This window comes from Phallusia mammillata, chromosome 3 (genome assembly GCF_965637545.1).
Source record: "Phallusia mammillata chromosome 3, kaPhaMamm4.hap1.1, whole genome shotgun sequence".
Taxonomy (NCBI): Eukaryota; Metazoa; Chordata; class Ascidiacea; order Phlebobranchia; family Ascidiidae; genus Phallusia; species Phallusia mammillata.
The window spans coordinates 27,580,709-27,599,032 of record NC_137254.1 but is presented as its reverse complement, the minus strand read 5'-3'; the positions used below and the strand labels follow the sequence as shown (position 1 = coordinate 27,599,032).

The window sequence follows — 18,324 nt, the reverse complement described above, 5'->3', positions numbered from 1 at the left end:
ACGATGAAACAGACAGTTCTCAACTTCTCATCAGAGTTCTGCAAGTTTGTGTTAGAACTTCTTTATTGGTTGCGCCATTTCATTGTGTATTGTTATTTGCAGACTGGGGCAACCTAATTTAAATAGTAAGTTGGGTGCTTTTGGTTTGGAAAAACAGTTTTAGGTTTTGCGGGCAAAAAGGGAACTATGGCTCAACCATCTGCACCTCCGAGTTATGGAGAAGCTACTGGTGAAAAAGACACACTGGGACATGGATATAATCAAGGCCCACCATACCCATCCAACCCCCAAGCTGGCTTTGCAAATCCAAACTTTTCAACTTATCCAGGTTGGTTTACTGTACAAAGTATTATTTGTTATTTCTCTGTTGCATACAAATGAATTAACTAGGGCAGTGGTTCTCAAACTGTGCGTCACGACGCCCTGGTGCGTCGTTTCAATTTTCCAAGGGCGTCGCAGAATAGTTCCGTTACGTGGCTTTTTGTTGTTTTATCAATAAACACAACTTTAATAATAAGTTTCCTTATTAAATTTTATTTGCTGGTGCGTCGCAAGTTCAGATAAACTTGTCCAGGGGCGTCGCAACAAAAAAAGTTTGAGAACCACTGAACTAGGGTTATTGGATGACTCCAACCAAAATCAAAGCCTTTATGTTGCCCTTGCAAAATTTATTTCTGTTTTTTTAACAAAGTTGGCTAAAAGTTAAGGCTTCAAAGTTAAGTCAAGTCAAATTTTATTTGCATAGTCACCATCACAGTTCGATTGTTAATACGTAAACGGCAAGGACGCCGAAAAAGCATGGGTTATCATGTCAGGTTTCCTGTCATTTGAATGGTGGATAAATTCCAGGGTATGTTCTGCCGTAGGATCGCAACCAACCGCAAGAACCTGGCGGGGTACATCTGGTTGCATAAGACGGTGGTTGAACCCACAGGTTCTGCTGGCCAAATAAAACCCGCCTAAACAGAAACAAAACTCCAGTTTGCAGAGTATGATATGGCAGTTGCATGTGTGATTAAAAAAGTTGTTTGTACGCCAATTTTTGGGGGGTTGCACGTGGAAATTTTGCTCCAAGGCATTTAATTGGCCTGCCTTTACCTCCATCACTTGCTAGATCTTGCATGAACTGCCATATACTAAAGACTGGCCAAAACAACCAATTTGTGCACTCTCTTAAACAAAATATATATATATTTAATTTAAGTAGCCATTGTATTAACTTTTGTTTACATATGAACACATACAAATTAAGTCTGTGACACACTCTACGAAGTGAAGATTTGCATATGGCATGTCAGCTTTAGTTTGCCTATATATGCCCCAATATAAATTTGTGCCGTTGTTCTTTGATAACATCATTTGCAATTTTTTTCGCTGTTTAGATGCCCCCGTAAACCAGCCAGTGCTTGGTGCTGCCCCTACAGGTGCATCTGCACAGCCACCAGTTGGGGACGACAGTGCTGTTGGCTTCACTGCCAGGTTGGTTCAGGTCATTTTAATTAAGATTGTTTGCAGTTATGCACTTGCATGTTTTAATATGTGGTTATAATAGGTAGTCCACCTGTCTAACCAGGTTCACACCATAAGCAATATTTGGCTAACGTTTGATTCTATCCAACTTCAAATCAAAACGTTTTTTTTTTCAAATAAATTATTGAGAATATATATGTTAGTATATATTTATAACACAAGCAAATGGTTGTTACAGTTGTTTTTGACATCTTTCAGGCAACTTTTCTGTTTATATTTCGATAATATTGGCCCACTCATGATGATAACATTTCCATTGGTCATTTATCAACTTTAAGTATATAATGCTTGTGTATATATAGCGAAGAATAAGGAATTTGTTGCCAATTTTTTGGTCCAAAAAACATCTGCGAACAAGCATATTTAGTGAATTGAGTCAGCTTGTCGAAAACTTTGATACATCACTAATAATAAATTTATATTTGCAGAGGAGAGACTTTTGATGACAAAAATGTTCGGAGGCTTTTTGTTCGAAAGGTTTTTATTGTGCTTGCCATTCAACTACTGGTCACCTTTGGCATTGTTTGTATCTTTACATTCATGTAAGCAACATTTGTTTTGTTTATTCTGTTACCTGTAAGTGAAACAGATGGTTGTTATGGATTATTTAAATTTGTGATTGTGCCACAGATGACTCCATATGCCTCTGCAATAGTTTAAATCAGGGGCCGGCAACCCCTGGCATGCATGCCAACGTTGGCACGCGAGGTGGTTTTTCATGGCACACCAACCGATTCGCGTGTTTATATTGAAGTAACAATTTAACCTTTTACACTGCTTGTTTTCAGTTTTTATCATGCCATTGTCCTAAAATTCAGCCTTACATGCACAAAACACTCTGTTTTCTCTTTATTATTGATATCTGCTGGCACGAACCACTATTATTTGGAAAAAACTTTAGCACGCGAGGTCATTAACACATGGAAATAACAAGTAAATTGGCATGCGTCACATAAAAGGTTGCCAAAATTGCCAAACAAATGTTGGTACTTGACTTCAATAAGTCGTTATTTAATAAATGTTTAATTTTTTAGTCCTTCAGTTGGAGATTTTGTGCAACGCAACCCAGGGATGTACTATGCTGCCTAGTAAGTTATGTTAAATGAGATACATTCTTTGTATGCACACAAACAAATGCATTTATGTTTTTCAGTGGCATTTTTATCACTCTGTACATCATGCTCGTTTGCTGTCCAACTTACAGAAGAAAACATCCCACAAACATAATTCTTCTCATGATCTTTGTGAGTGTATATACATAGATCTTAAATGTGCCGCAGCACACTAGTGCACTGTGAGAGATTTTTAAGTGGTGTGCGAAGTATTTGCTATGGTAAAAGTGGAAACATTCTTGATAATCAACTAAACATGCTGGGATAGTGTTTAAACACTTACCTATATTTTTGTGTGTATCATAAAAAGCAAGCAAAAACACACCACAAAAATGTTTACATTTTCTTTCAAACAATTGGACTTTCTTTCAACAACTTTTGTGTCGTTAGCCTGCAAAGTGTGTTTCACATAAAAAATTAGGTTTGTTGATGTGCTATGCTGGAAAAATTTGAGAACCACTGCAATGTACTTTCAAATTTTTGCCTGAATATTATTATGCCCTCCAATTTCCTTCACTGGTATTTGTCACCTAAACATTTCAATATTAACCCTTGTTTCTGTTTAAAGACTCTGGTGTTTTCATACATGGTTGGGACAATTGCAAGTTTCTATACAACTAGAAGTGTTGTAATTGCCCTTGGAACTACAGTGGTGAGCCAAGTTTAATTAAAACTGACTGCTTGTATTATCTATGTGTAACAATTGTGATTTCAAGTGATTTAAAACCTTTTTTTTAATCCTGGTCGGCCATTAAAACTAAAAACAAACTTTTTTTCTAGCTTGTGTGTGGATCTATCATTGCTTTCTCAATGCAAACAAAATTTGACTTCACAAAATGCAGTGGACTTCTGTTGGTTTTGCTCTGGGTTCTGATTCTGTTTGGTTTTATCACAATTTTTACTTACTATCGTCCATGGGTAAGTCACTATAAATTTTGGTTACCACTTGTTTACCTTTATCCTGTGTCATGCAAAACACATTAAATGTTGTTGTGTTAACCGAATCTATGTTGTTTGTGTAATAAACATCTGGTATTTGCAACATTGCATACAACTACTTTCCACAGTTTTTTAGAATTAAAAAAGCCATTGTGTTGGGTCATGTTTAATAAGTTAACTTTATCATAACCGTCTGTCTGTACCTTTCCCCTTACGGTTTCTAGGAAAGTAGACTAGTCATGGTTTTCTGAAAAATCCCATCACTAAATATAGCTCCTAATCTAAATTTTTGTTCATGCATAAATAGTTCCTGTTTTCTAACGTTTTGGATTCTATTACAATCCAAACTTTTTTGCATATTTTCAGCAACATTGTCTTAATTCACACCTTTGTTAGTGATAGATTTTCCAATAAAAGTTTGTATTTGTGTACATATTGTTGCCTGGTTACAATTGTGACTATTGTTACTTACTTTTGTATATTTTAGCTCCATATTACACCATCCAAAGTTTAAGGACACAAGTGTATACCTATGTATTGGTTAATGCTTTAAATGTATTCCTGTAGTTACCTAATAAAAGTAATTTAACTTTATTTTTAGTATCTGGATGTTGTGTATGGTGCATTGGGTGCCCTGGTCTTTTCTCTGGTGAGTTTCCTATTTATGATTTCTGTGCTTTGTGTTACACGATGACAAACAATTATTTGAAAACAAACAGAAAGCAGAACAATAGAATCGATACAGCCGGTGCTAAATAGCTACTTCAATGTAATCAAATCCAATAAGACTAAAAAAGCAGAACTAGCTTTTTTAACATCAAATCAAAACTTTTCTTGTTTGAATTCTCCATAACATGTCATTTCAATTTGCCACTGTTAGTTTAGAACGCTGTGCCAAATCAGGCTTATGTTTTTGTTTTTTATGGCATCTATCTTATAACTTACTGGCTAATTTTGTTTCACTTTTGAATTTATGCACTGATTTTTTTAAACTTTTTTACAGTAACAATACTACAGCAATTGTCAGGAAAGATGTTGTTGGTTATTGATTCCATTTTAACATACACTATTATGGTCAAAATTAATTCTTTATGTATTTAATTTACCAAAAAGTAAGACACAACAAATATGTGTGTTGTAACATTCTTTCATTCAACACAAGTAGGAAGTTTGTTAAGCAGGCAAAATTAATCATTACACAAGGCATGTGGAGGGCTATGTCATAGGGGAACGTAGTAATACCCATATCCTGTGGCTTAGTGTATCTTTTATCTACCGCTGGTCACATGAGGTTAATATGAAACTGAAAGCACAGGTCAATGGGTGGCGTTGGTATCACATGATTGTAAATAATGCATCATGCCACCTGCTTAGATTACAGTAAATCAAATGAGTGTATATCCCATACATGCATATTTGCTTTACTAGTTTTGCTTTTTGTACTATATTACAGTCCTTCATGGACTAATTCTTCCTTCAACAATTCAAAACATTCTCATTCCTCCCCAATAGACTACATAGTAGATGCCATATAAAGATAACTTAAAAATGTGTCTTCTTTCAACTTCACACGTTATATTCCAAGAGCTAAAGTGTTTGTTTACATATCACATGTACAAATTTAAGTAAATTGTACCCTTCAAGGTTTTAAAATTCCTCACCAGTTGGAACCACCGCTCTATTACTTCTAGTGCAAACTAGGCTTAACTTTCAATTTAAATATATATAACTTTGATTATAAAACAATTCAAGATAATGGACAAATTTCATTGCATTTGTTGTGCCTAGTTTTAGTTGTTAGTAATAGGCCCAAAACTAAACGTGGAAATGCTGAAATCTAATGCCTTGTCACTTTTTATGGTTGCAGTTTTTGGCTTTTGATACTCAGCTCATTATGGGTGGAAAACGGTATGAACTTGATCCTGAGGAGTATGTTTATGGTGCATTGAACCTCTACATTGACATAGTCTACATTTTCTTGTTTTTGCTGAGTATTTTTGGTTCAAGCAACTAGCTGAATGTACAATGTAAGCTTGCCAGTTCACATTGTTTGGGCAAATGTATACATTACAATGTAAATTTCCACATGTTTGCAGTGTTTGTGTGATTAGAGTTGATTACAGTTGAACTTATGAGCTTATAACTGAAAGCTTGTAAGTCAGCTTCATTTTTGTGCAATCCTTTTTATTACCTGTTGGTTGGAATAAGGAATATTATATGTAATATAATTTCCATGTGACTTTAATGTTCTAAAAACCTAGAATTATTGTAACTTATTATGAAAATCATGAACTTGTTTAATTTTAAGTAATGTGCAAAGCACTAGCTATAAACAGTAAGTTTTGTAGTCATGTGCTGTCATGTTTGTGAATTAGTGTTTGAACTTGTAAGAACTGGTGTTATCTTCAAAGCACTTCTGAAGATATTACCCTATAATTTGCACTCCACATAAATAATGTGTACTATCAGGGTGTTTGAAATTGTTTAACGCAGGGGTGGGCAACCTGCAGTTCTTGATTAAAGGCTGTGTGGCCTGCCTAGACACTTGAATTTCATATCTACTGACAAACAAGTCTGCTATTATATATTTTTCAGAAGATTAATGCGCCTGGTGCTATTTTTCTGCGACCAGGCAATATGTGGCTAGAATCAAATGCGAATTTTACTTGTAGTTAAGCTTATTTGGTAAGCACCAAAGTAAAATCACCTTGTGTTATACACAGGGGCGGCCTGCGATTTAATCAATGTAATTGTATTTGGCCCCCACGGTAACAAAGGTTGCACACCCCTGGTTTAGGGCAAATATCTTGATTTTAACATAATGATTGTCAACTTTTGTAGAAATTTGTGTGTTTAATATTTTACTGTTTTAATTTGTTCACGTTTGATACTAACAGATTTTAGACAGCATTTTTAACCTGTAAAAACATGAAAATATTTCTTCTAAATCAAGATTTCTTCAAATCGAAATCATCTATAAGACTGTCATTGATTTTGTGCTGAATATTGTAAATATTACTTTTGATGTTGGTAATAAATATCCTCATTGGAAGGAATTCTTACAAAAAAAAGTTTGTTTCTTGATTTTTGTGATGAATTCAAATCACACTCAAAAGTTTGGACTCTAGTTGAGTTGACATCAGCTATGTGTCCGAACTTTTAAAGGTTGTGTCTCTAAAATTAGTAGTAGTTTGGAAAACTACACATTATCCATTTAGGGAGCCAAACATTTTAAAATTTGAGCCCCAAACAAACGTTCTGTGCAGCTATGTTATGTGGTTGATATGATTTAATCTAATCATTTCCAGCACTTGTGCACAAAATGTCTACTGGTTTCAGCAAGGTTTGCTAGTCTTTTGACGCAAAAAAAATCAAAACTGTTGATTATGGGGTTGACTAAAAGCAGTTTTCAAATTCAAAACAATTAAGCGCTCAGCAACTTAACACTGAAAAAACAAAAACTTGACCCCGACGTGATTTGAACACGCAACCTTCTGATCTGGAGTCAGACGCGCTACCGTTGCGCCACGGAGTCGACGAATCACCGACTGTAAAACTGCTTTATATTAGCGAGTGTACAAATGCATTACGTCAGTGGTTCTCAAACTTTGCGACGCCCCAAGAAAAGTTTTCTGGACTTGCGACGCACCAGCAAATAAAAGTTAATAAGTCAACTTATTATTAAAGATGTGTTTATTGATACAACAACAAAACGCCACGAAACGGAACTATTTTGCGGCTCTATCAGAAAACTGAAACGACGCACAGTTTGAGAACTACTGCATTATGTGGTTACTTTGCACATTGCAATGACTACGTTAAAAACCTTTGGATTTGAGAAATCCTAATGTTTGTTTACAATTAAGTTGGACTGTTTAACAATATTACCAACATGTTTTGTGTTGGTTTACCTTGTAATTTTCCCTAAAAAATGTTGTTTATTTTTAAATATTTGATTTTTTTATTGCTAAACACCAACTATTAACATACGAAAGTACGCATAGACTATATTAGTTTAATTTTTTCAAACCATTCGAACTGTATAGTGTGAAGAAATACACGTTTAATTTTGCTAGTCGAGACCACTAAAAGTGCTAAAGATCAAGCTGTTTTTCGTAGCGCTTTTCGTATGTACGCCTACGAGGACGTATAGTGTTGTTTCTTAAAAAATGTGAACATTTCTGAGGGTGTTCCCGACTACTCTTTCCACACACAACGGTTTTCTCACTTGCTTAATGTTTTGTCCCTAATGTTAAATATGGATCCTTTTTTTTCAAATTCATTTCTTCGTATTTTGAGATATTTAGCCTATGTAGGCCCCAATTAAACGGCAATTTTATTGGTGAGACTGTCTCCGTTGTACGAATACTATTTAACTTTGGTTTGTTTTTATTTAAGTAAGCTTAGCTTGTATTTAGGCTAAGTAAGCAGAAATAGGTCTGGATATGTTGAACTTTTTTGCAGCAGTTTACACGTTGCACTTTTACAATCAAAGCGTTGTAACTAACTGAATGATCCGAACAAAACTGTATGTTTTCGTTCTATGAGTTACGATCTAAACATAGACACAAACACAGCCGCAAATGTAGGCTTTTAAATGCCAAACCACAACGTAACTTACATCTGGGCCGCTTCATTGAAGGTCCCAATGTTGACTCCGCCCATACCATATTGTTCAAAGGGATGTTATTTCCATCCCTAAACACTGTTACCAGCTCTGGGCTATTCATAAACGTTGTGGCGGTTTATGCCCAAAGCAGAGAGCGCCTTTACTGCTTGCTGCTTTCGTGAACTGCGCCAATACTTCACAAAGCAACGGAATTCGACCTAGGCTTCAAGCGTAAACAGTAGAGTGTACGATAACGTCGGCGCGAACATAAGTTATGATTAAAGCTGCTTTATCGTGGGGTTTTCGCCAAGACGACTTTCACAGCGTGGAGTGACCTAAGTTGGAACGGAGATCAGTTGAAGCCTACACTGTGGTATACTTTTCAAACTGAAAGCTTCGTTTAGGAACTGACCAAAAGCAAACCAACACCGCATTATACTTTCGATCTTTGGGTAAGTTTCAAATTGCATTTTATTCTTCAATTGATTTAAAATGAAAGTTTGTGTTTAACTTACCTATGTGTACTCATGTAGACGATCAGGCTGAAGGTTAATGACAGTCTTCTATGACATAAGCAATGTGTTTAACTTCAAATTTGCAGTAAATGTATGTAGCAACGTTTCGCGAATATAGGTGTATCAAAGTGTATTTTATTGTTAGCGTTTACCGCCAATACGTTCAATATAAAAAATAGCAATAACTTATGCAATTTGATCCATGCTTTTACTAACGGTTGCAGATTTTAAGCAAATAAAAACAATGGCGACAGCAACAATGGTTCCACACCCACCCGATTCCCCACTACGCAAGGGGTCAATCACAACTATGTTGGGGTCAACTACCCCACGAAAGGGGTCTGTTTCACCTAGAAGCCCCAGGTCGCCACGCGGACGCCGATTTCGACCCCAAACGGTTGTAGGAGCTGATTATGATCCGATGTTAGACGATCATCAACAAGTTTATGTAATGACTCCTCGTATGATGGAAACTTTGCGAGTAAGTCAACAGTTTACTTGCATGTAGAGTTTTAAGCTAGGTCAAAAATAGGACCCTAACACAAAAGAACGAGCCCCAAACCCGGCCATACTCGAACATTTTTCGAAACAAAGCCTCGAAAGTATAGTAAAATTGCGGCACAAATGATGTTGGTATAAATTCAGTCAAATCAAGCTCTATTTTGTGATTGTACCTGAGGCCGACACGAAAAGCCCGGCCCCCTTCACAACTCTGCACCGATGGCTCTTAGTTTTTGGAACAAAAAAGAGGCCTAATTGGTAAAGATTTTCTTTTATTGCGCAGTAAAAACTCCAGCATTTTACTTAAAACACCACAGTTCGCCAGGACTGTTGAAGGCGTTATACCGATACATCTGGTTATCAAGCATTCCCACACATGGCGTGACACAAACTAGAAAAAAAAATCTAGCCTGCAGTGGGATCCGAATCCACGACAGGAGCCTTTACGAGACTCGCGCTTTAGGACTGATCCCAGCATTGAATTTATGTTACTTTTAAAGTCATTGTACATAAATCAATAATTTAGTATGTCTATATCTATGGATAAAACTAAAAACCTACACAAAAACTACAACTGGGATATATTGAGAACATGGTTATTTTCGTTTTCGTTGTCAGAACACGATGCAGGATCGAGGAAGAACTTTTACTGACCCGAAGGACAAAATTGGTTTCCATGGTCCAAGGAAACCTTTGCTCCACTCCTATCCCATGTCACCACGTTTAGTAGGAAGGTAGATATCTATTCTATATAGATATCTACTGTAAAAAAATTGCAAAAAGTAGTATACTAACAAGCATAGCAGCGTATGGCATCATTTTAACTTGCACGAAGCAACGTTTTTGCCATAAAAATTTATGACATTTGTATAAAATTTTCTTAAACGCATATATTTTGGCATAATATTGGTAAACGAAAGGCCGCATATTGTTTAATAACGCTTAAATTCATCAGTCCTTGTACAACTATTCCCAAGTAAATATACAACATCTCTATGACTTGGCATAAAAGCGGTACACAGTGTAACTGCTCCAATGTTCAAAAGAACTTACTTATAATTATATGGGCACCTCATAGACCAATCAATTGCAAAATAGTCGCATGTATAGCTTTTCTGGGGTTTCTTGTACAAAGACAACATTTTAAGAAAAGTGCTCATAACATTAGAGTTGTTTTGCAGAGCTATGGTGATACGAAAGTACAGAGAAAAGGGCTCCACATCACCTTCGCCACCACCTACTGTTCCTCACACCAGGGATGGAAAGGCATTGATTAAACTTGCTTATAGCTTACGCACGGTATGTAATCTGTCATCACAATTAGGCCACAGCAATGTGAAGAAATAGCATAAAAACAGGTGTTAAGTAAGGCAATTAATGACATGATTTTATTCACGTACTACCAAACACAGATGTCCTGATTTCAAATTCTCAGGAAACAAATGCATAAATGACTCATTGATAGAGAAACAAATGATTTTCTCTTGCCTATTAATTGAACACAATTGTGGCTAAATTGTCAATTTCAAGGCGACATGCACAAAACACTGCTAAAAATGTCCCCTTTTATTTCGTACCTAAAAAATTAGGCTTAACAAAGGCTTGCATCAAAACTAATTGGCACCCTGCGTGGGAGCTAACATAAGTAATAAAATCAATAGATTGTACATAAGCCACGCAAAATTTGTGTGTTAAAGTTGAAATTTATGGTTTTATTGAAAACTAATTTATGTTTTAACCGTTTTACTCAAAAATGTGGAAATGTAATGTTCTACTCGAAAATTTAGACTTGTCCGTTTTTGGTCTAAAACATATAGATACTATATTAAGTGCTGTATAGTGAGTATATTTTTATATAATGGCAATACAATGACAAACTACAGTCTACATTACGATTCGAAAATGTGGCATCTCCAGAAAAAAACCATTGTGTGGTATAGTGTGATGTATTATAGCATCGCAGAGATAACGATCTTGAAATTCGAACCAAAACTAATCGAGGCAAAGCTTTGGATATCCTAAAACTGCGACACCCAGAAAAAACAAATCTAATCTCTTAAGCCCGTAACAATGCAGTGTTAGTAAAACGAAAAGTCCTTAAGTGTGCGACGGCGCATATTCATAATATCTTTCCTGGAGCATTTTTTGTCATCCTTCACCAAATGTTGTATTTGCACAGATAGGATCTCCAGCCTTAATGGTTTCTTCTTGGGCTGTTACGGTGCAATGTTGTATCCGGTTCTACATTTTGTATGGCAAAAAAATCACATATTAACGTTTGTTTGCTACGAAACGTTAAAACTCATTCATCACCCTGTTACTTTGTAAATTTTGAATAAAAGTGCCGAATAGTTGTTTTGTTTACATAAAATATCCGCAATTATTAGAATAAACTTAAAATACAAATCCCTTAAAAGTGAAAGGCAGTTAAAAGGCATTGTGAGTAATTCGTGTATTATAGCGAGAGACCTGTAAGTAATTTGAAAAAGTAAAGATCACGAAGAAAGACTAAAATCAACAAGTAACAAATTCACGGGCCTTGGTTCTAAGCAGGCCCGAAACAACAAGTCCGAAACCCGACCCGAACCCAAATTTGCTTCCGAAACAAAGCCCGAATTAGGCCCTAAAGTTTGTGAAATTGCGACACAGATGATGCCGAGTGAACCGTCCCGAACCCGACCCGAATGACCCGGCCCCACAACTCTGACGCAGGCAACAAACCAAAACCCAAAATTGAGCCTACATGTTTTCATAGCAAGATAAAAAATTAAGCTGAATAATTTACACTCTAGTTTCAGATAACGCTAATGTTTTGCCGTAATATCGTAATAGCTTAAAACGAGACATTATAAAACCCAAACCACAACGATCAATTCCAGGAGCAATTTTACGACGACCTTCCAGGCTGGAAAAAACTTCCCAGAGCAAAGAACGTCGCACCTCCCTTGAGCGATTTTGAAAAGCTGGCGAAGGAAAAGGGGTTTGTGCTGGACGGTGTAGCTCTAAGTTCAATTCAGGTCAGCAACTCCTTCAGTAATTATTGAAAAAAAATTGAGAAGTTATGCAGTGATTTTGAAACCTCTACCAAAGTTTCTAGCAAAAATCAAAATAAGGTTGACGTCAATTGTTCTTTACAAAAAGCAGCAACACGTACGGCGATCAAGCTGCTATGACGTCACAAATGTATGACGTCATATATTTGTGACGTCAAAATCTTAACGATGCTCGACCGAACTAAATTGTGTGCCTTGCAGGACGATTACGCCAAGGTACAGCCTAAACTTGGTCCGGCAATTCCTCCCTATAATTCCCATTACGACAAGCACGTGCAGAATTACTTCAAAAACAAAGGTGTGACGGAAAACCTGAGAAAGACTGGGCAGGTAGGTACAATTCAACCAGCTGATTACCCGCTACGACAAACGCTACAAAAAACTATATTTTCACTCTACAGGGCGCACCATCGTTGTATACAAAGTCCCGCAGTATTCTTACCAAGAAGTAAAACGCGCTAATTATACGATAAACAAATTGCCGTGTTTTGGTTTCTTGTTGTTTTGTATCCGTAGGTTTTTGTCTTAAATGACATTTTTTTTTTTTTAAATCGTGCTTACAGATTCGTCCAAGAAGTGTATCAATCCAGGGCAAGGCAGTCGATTATTTCCACCACCAGGGAGTCGGAAAAGATTACATGGAGAGAAGAAACAAAGGTGGCGCCGGTAAAAACCTCCCAAACAGCCTTGAAATTTTGATAGTTTTCTTACTTTTATGTGACACAAGTGTTTACAAACGTATGTAACTGATGTAGCCCCTCATACTGATAATGACAGCATTTGCAGATACGTTTCAAAAATGAAACATGTCGTATTTTCATGTGTATATGGACTGCTATTATTTAGTTTGATGTCTATTTTTGCTGTTATATTCTTTATTAACCTTTGGTCCTTGATATACAAAGCCACATAAATTTACAGAATATCTAACAGACGTTTAAATTTTAAACCACGAATGCACTAAAATCGACAAATTTTTAGTGACGTCGTCCACTAAAATGATAACAGACACAAGAACAGTATGACAACCCTCACTATATGTTTAAATTTAGGTAACTCGCGTGATCTAATAGACGGCCACGACCAATATCTCCGGGACATGAAACCCATGAACACTTACAACGGGAAGTTTGGCTTTCGAAGAAACACTCCAACACTTCGTCACTGCCCGTCACCGTTTGGCACTGCCAGTCGGTCAAGCACATTCTAGAATGACGTGACGTCACCACAATGACGTCAAAGCAACAGTTTTACCTGCCGATGAAGACAAGGCCCCTTTAGGTTACGTTTTAGGTTAAGAGAAATTGTTTTTTATACCTTTTTCGGACTTGATCTGATTTTATGTTGTGAGCAGTTATTTGTGTTAGAAAATAAGTCATAAAATACTATTTAACATTGGTTAATACCACCGTTGCGTTTTAGGAGCTCTAGAAACTCATTTTTTACACAGGTTTGCTCATTAATTTCCATTTAGATGTTAGATGGGATTTCTGTTAAGGTTTTAGATCAATTTATTGATCGATTTTTTATGTGCTTAATATTTTTCACGGTGCCAGCTGTGGGATGAGAACAGTAATCTTTTCCAATATGCTCCAAATATTAACAGATATATATATTGCATGCCAATTTCGCTGTTGCCGACAGATTGAGAAGAGAAATCGCCTTTTTCGTTCTCGAAAATTCTCTAGTTCATGACTGCAGGCTCAAAATAAACCGGTAACTATATAATACGGCCACTGTTTTAATATTGTCACGTTTTTCTCTCTCTGATGATGTTGTTTGTTGCATGTTATTGAAGCTCTGCACTTCTTAATTTTTTTATTGATCAGCTTTTTTGTCTTTTTGCTCTCTAGACCTTATAATGTTTTGAATTATTTTTGTATTGTTGGGCCTAGAGCACAGTTTTTGAATTCCTGTGGTACACGAAAGCAAATGTCGTTAAGTTTCCACATTATGGATTCAAAACTATTTAAAATAATGATGAGAAATTATAAATATAAAATGCATACATATGTATATAGTAAGCTCTCAGTACATGATACATATTCACTATCCAGAATTATTCCTACAATCGTTACACGTTCGAACATCTGAACATTTCTTTGTCGAACTGGTGCATCGGTTTACCTGCGTTCTGCATACACCGCCTCTCGACTTTTCAGAAAGCGCTAATTGCATGAGTGCTGTTTTTGCTTGCCTAATGCTTTGCGTCGTGCACTTTGCTTCGTCTTGCAGATAGAGTTGGATAGTAAATTTGCTGGCTGCTTTCATGACCCCATTGGAGCAGCAAAAAGCGTATTACGATCTTGCATAGAGTTGTGTGTTTTGTTAGAATATATTGAAGTTTTAGTTTTAGTTTGACAGTTTGTTTTAAAAGTTTATCTTGTAAAGCATCTGGTGTTACTGCGTTTCGAATTGCTTTGGGTTGGGAATTGTATTGTCATTAGTTGTTATTGTACGGCAGTGGTCGGCAACCGCCGGTCCGCGGCCCGGTACCGGTCCGCGAGGAGTTCGTTACCGGGCCGTATAGGTTTTCAGGTTAAATCCTATTAAACATTTTGCCCATGTATCCCGGGAATGACAAACTAATTTAGGCGTTTTTATTGCTAAATATATGTAGTTTTTTGAAGACCGGTCCGCGATAAAATTCTAGTTTCAAAAACGGTCCGCAGTGCAAAAAAGGTTGCCGACCCCTGTTGTACGGTACAGTCTAGAAAATCTACAATCGCAAATTAATGATTTGATTTGAAATGCAGATTGGAACATTATACAGGCTAGGGCATGGGATGTACGTTGTTCCAAAACAAACTGTCACGTAGTAAGTATACATTTTATTGCATAGGTTTCAATAATGAATGCGTATTTAGATTTAGGCGTTGGGCGCAGTTGTGTTTTTCAGGAAACGCAGGTGCATAAGGTTTTCGTCTATAATGTCACGTCCTTTGGAATTTCACTTGCGCAGGCCTTATCGCACATAAAATTGCTCTCATTTTGGTCAGTAGAAGACAGTGCGTGGTACTTATATCTTTTTGAAGGTACCTCAAAAAAAACTAGTGTCGTTTGAACAGTGTTTCTTTCAGTGTAAACTTACCAAGGCCTTTTAAACGAACACAAATGTTTATGGAACATATACTCTAGAAACCATTTGTATGCACCATAAGTTCCAATAACAGGCATTTATTTTGCAATTTATTATAATCTTTAATGTAAATACACAAACGAATGTTTACAGAAGATTTCTATCAGGTTTGGTACACGCTAATGCATGCACTGTGGCAATCGGTTTTAAATGCGACTTGTCCCTTTTTCGCTCTAATCGATTTACTGTTAGTAGTAACGTTTTTAATGGGGATCATACGAAAACAAGGCCACTTTGCGATATATTAACATTATAGTCTCTTGCATGGGCGCCAGGAGAAAATTTCGCAACGGGGGTCAAGTTTTGATATACATCATTGTACACAGATGGATTACGACACTAAGCAGTTATGTACACAGAGGCAGAAATTACATGCAGTAGAATTGCGTTGCCTAAAACGAAAGACACTCTACGATGTAAAAAAGCAGCACGTTGCAAGTGAACCCTCTTGCCCCTACGTGCCGTCGCCCATGGTCTCTAGTCAACATAATTTTGAAGTACAACATAGTACTGTGATTTCCTGTGAAAGCTGTACACTCCATCGACAAGAAAATGTGTTTTTAAGGAGGGTAGTTAAGGCGGTATTGTTTCGATTTGTGTACCAGTTATCTATCTCATTTCAATGGATTTAAATTGTGGCAGAAGCCAAAGTATTCGAAGTATAAAGGTTTGTGCATTGAACTGTGTATTTGGTCTGGGTAAATGACAAGTTGAGATTAAAGCAATATTGTTTAAGCACCTTTTTGAACCTTTTATTACACGACACTCGTTTGTCAAACTCTTGTTATTGTACGTTTTAGGACGTTCATTCATTGTCTCATATAAATTTGAATTACAAATTAGCATTACGTGTGGAAGAGTAATCGTATCAACTAATTGCTAAAACTCCCATATGTCACAACAATGTGTGGCCTTGTCGTTGCAAGGTAATTTCATAAACACTGCTTTTCGTCATTAAACCACTAATTCGTGCCTCCCAAATTACAAACAGCTTATATAGAGACCATGTTCTATCCTCTTGGCAGGTAATAATTTAATAGGACGAATATTGCCGCTACCAACGCAGGTGTTTTCGAATACGGCAGTTAAGTTTCACAACGTTTTGACTGACATTTGCGCGTGAACCCGCTGGCTTAATTATCCTATCTGCATTATTAATGCTTTGCATGCGATTCGACAAGGCGTTCAAACGGGTATGGTTTCCCAACGGGTGTTAGATGTAAAACAAGCGCAAAACACAAGGGATCTACACAGCAGAAGAATCGCTTTAGATAAAGGACTTAATTTAATTCGCCTGGTTAATCGTACGTCTTTGCACAAGCTGCTAAAATGAGTTTGTTTATTTTACAATCGAAAAGGGGTTTAATGATAGTTACGGATTAGGTATAACTATCAATGTTCAACCAAACGTTCTATTCTGTTTTAAAAAACACAGTAAACACATATCCTAAATATACAAAAACAAATTTTAGACGAAACAAAACAAACGGTCAAAAGTCAACTAGTTGCATTTATTGATCAGTGCTATATTGTGATTTTGATTAGTTTGGTAATGATGACAGAATGCAAAATCGATGAAGAAATGATCTGTACACTAATTTAAGCTGGACTCTGTTCGCTTTTGATAAGACCTCTATCTGTGTTGTCGGGTTTGTTTGATGCGGGACAAAACCTCTGTAGACTGCATGCAAAAAAGCTTGTGGTTTTGTGATATATAAACACGCGTTAGAATACAGGAAGGCGAAAATGCTTTTTTATGCATATACGTGGTATTAACATTCTGTCTACGATAGTAATTCCAATCCATAAGATAAATATTAACAGCATCAGGATGAGACTGCCAATATGTTGCTGAATTTTGTAAATATTTAGTTACTACTGTATGTTTACAAGTGAGTTTTACTATTATAAAAAAGTAACACATTTTATAAGTTTGTGCAAATTGAACACCCTATTGAATGTGTCTCAGTTCTGCTTAGTTTTAAAGGACATCACCTGCACTATTGGAACCACTGGCCTACGATACCCCTATTGTGTAAAATTTAGTTTTCGTTTTGTTGTTGTTTAGCAGCTGTGAAACGCTTGGTTGTTTGGCCAACTTGAAAACGTGCATTTAGTTTAATTTTAAATATGCGTTTGGAAACCACTGGCCTACGGTACCTCTATTTGTGAAATTTAGTTTTTGTTTTGTCATGAATGTTACCAGTTGTGCAACGCTTGGTTATTTTCCACTTCGAAAACGTGCTTTAGTGTTTGATAACGTATGAGGTTAAACGTGAACGGATCGACCCTACGGCACGAAAAAGCCCAAATCTGTTTGTCGACTTCTAAACGTTGGGTACAAAGTACAACTCCCTGCTGTACACGGGCATTAATAGCCCCAATCACAAAATCGGAACTTAATTTGTTGATTGTGATTAGCGCTTGTCAGAAACATAAGCTTTTAAGATGACAATATCCGCGGCCAAAGGTTGAAACCAGTCACGCCTTATTTTCGGTTGCATCGACAGGATTTGTTCACCTCCAAGCCTCTTACCGGGATTTTTCTTTAAAGCTGTCGCATGAGACCACTTAAACCGCTATTTGCGCGGATTAATTTAAAGATGGAATGGCGCGCGTTTATCCAGGGCAAAGTGTACTGAACAAGGGCAGTGGGGCGCTCATAAAACATGTACAGGCATGAAAGTATTTTCAGGATCCGTAATTGAGGACGTTCTAGGTTGAATTCCTGAAAAATAAAACAAAAAAGGTGTATTGGAAAGTTATATGACTTCGACACATTTTTTGTTAGTCACTTAAAAAAAGATGCACAGATATATAAAACCCTATAGGGCCATTAAGAAAATCTTTTTTTGGATGACTCAAGCGAAAAAACTATTTTACAGATCTTTTGCTCGTTTAAGTTTCACGTTCGTTCTAAAAAAAA

The 18,324-nt window shown here is 36.6% G+C and overlaps 2 protein-coding genes and 1 non-coding gene across 4 annotated transcripts; 2 read left to right on the top strand and 1 right to left on the bottom strand.

Annotated features, from left to right (window-relative positions):
- Nucleotides 1-75: 75 nt before the first annotated feature.
- LOC145217876 (protein lifeguard 2-like) lies at nt 76-6,519 on the top strand. The gene is made up of 9 exons (XM_080085247.1): nt 76-328; nt 1,383-1,479; nt 1,959-2,072; nt 2,565-2,618; nt 2,684-2,774; nt 3,211-3,294; nt 3,423-3,560; nt 4,183-4,230; nt 5,449-6,519. Exons 1-9 carry the CDS (start codon nt 187-189, stop codon nt 5,593-5,595), a joined length of 915 nt encoding a protein of 304 aa, XP_079941373.1. The 5' UTR covers nt 76-186; the 3' UTR covers nt 5,596-6,519.
- Nucleotides 6,520-7,044: 525 nt separating this feature from the next.
- Trnaw-cca (transfer RNA tryptophan (anticodon CCA)) lies at nt 7,045-7,116 on the bottom strand. The gene has a single exon. It is a non-coding gene; the product is annotated as a tRNA-Trp (tRNA).
- A 909-nt stretch (nt 7,117-8,025) lies between these two features.
- LOC145218581 (uncharacterized) lies at nt 8,026-13,689 on the top strand. Of its 2 annotated transcripts, XM_080085990.1 has the most exons (8): nt 8,026-8,642; nt 8,930-9,186; nt 9,825-9,940; nt 10,388-10,505; nt 12,086-12,223; nt 12,461-12,589; nt 12,823-12,925; nt 13,312-13,689. In XM_080085990.1, the coding sequence occupies exons 2-8, from the start codon at nt 8,950-8,952 to the stop codon at nt 13,467-13,469; spliced, it is 999 nt and encodes a 332-aa protein (XP_079942116.1). In that variant the 5' UTR covers nt 8,026-8,642; nt 8,930-8,949; the 3' UTR covers nt 13,470-13,689. The 2 variants fall into 2 exon arrangements, with proteins under 2 accessions (XP_079942116.1, XP_079942115.1); XM_080085989.1 differs by lacking the exon at nt 8,026-8,642 and having other exon boundaries at nt 8,897-9,186.
- Nucleotides 13,690-18,324: the final 4,635 nt, after the last annotated feature.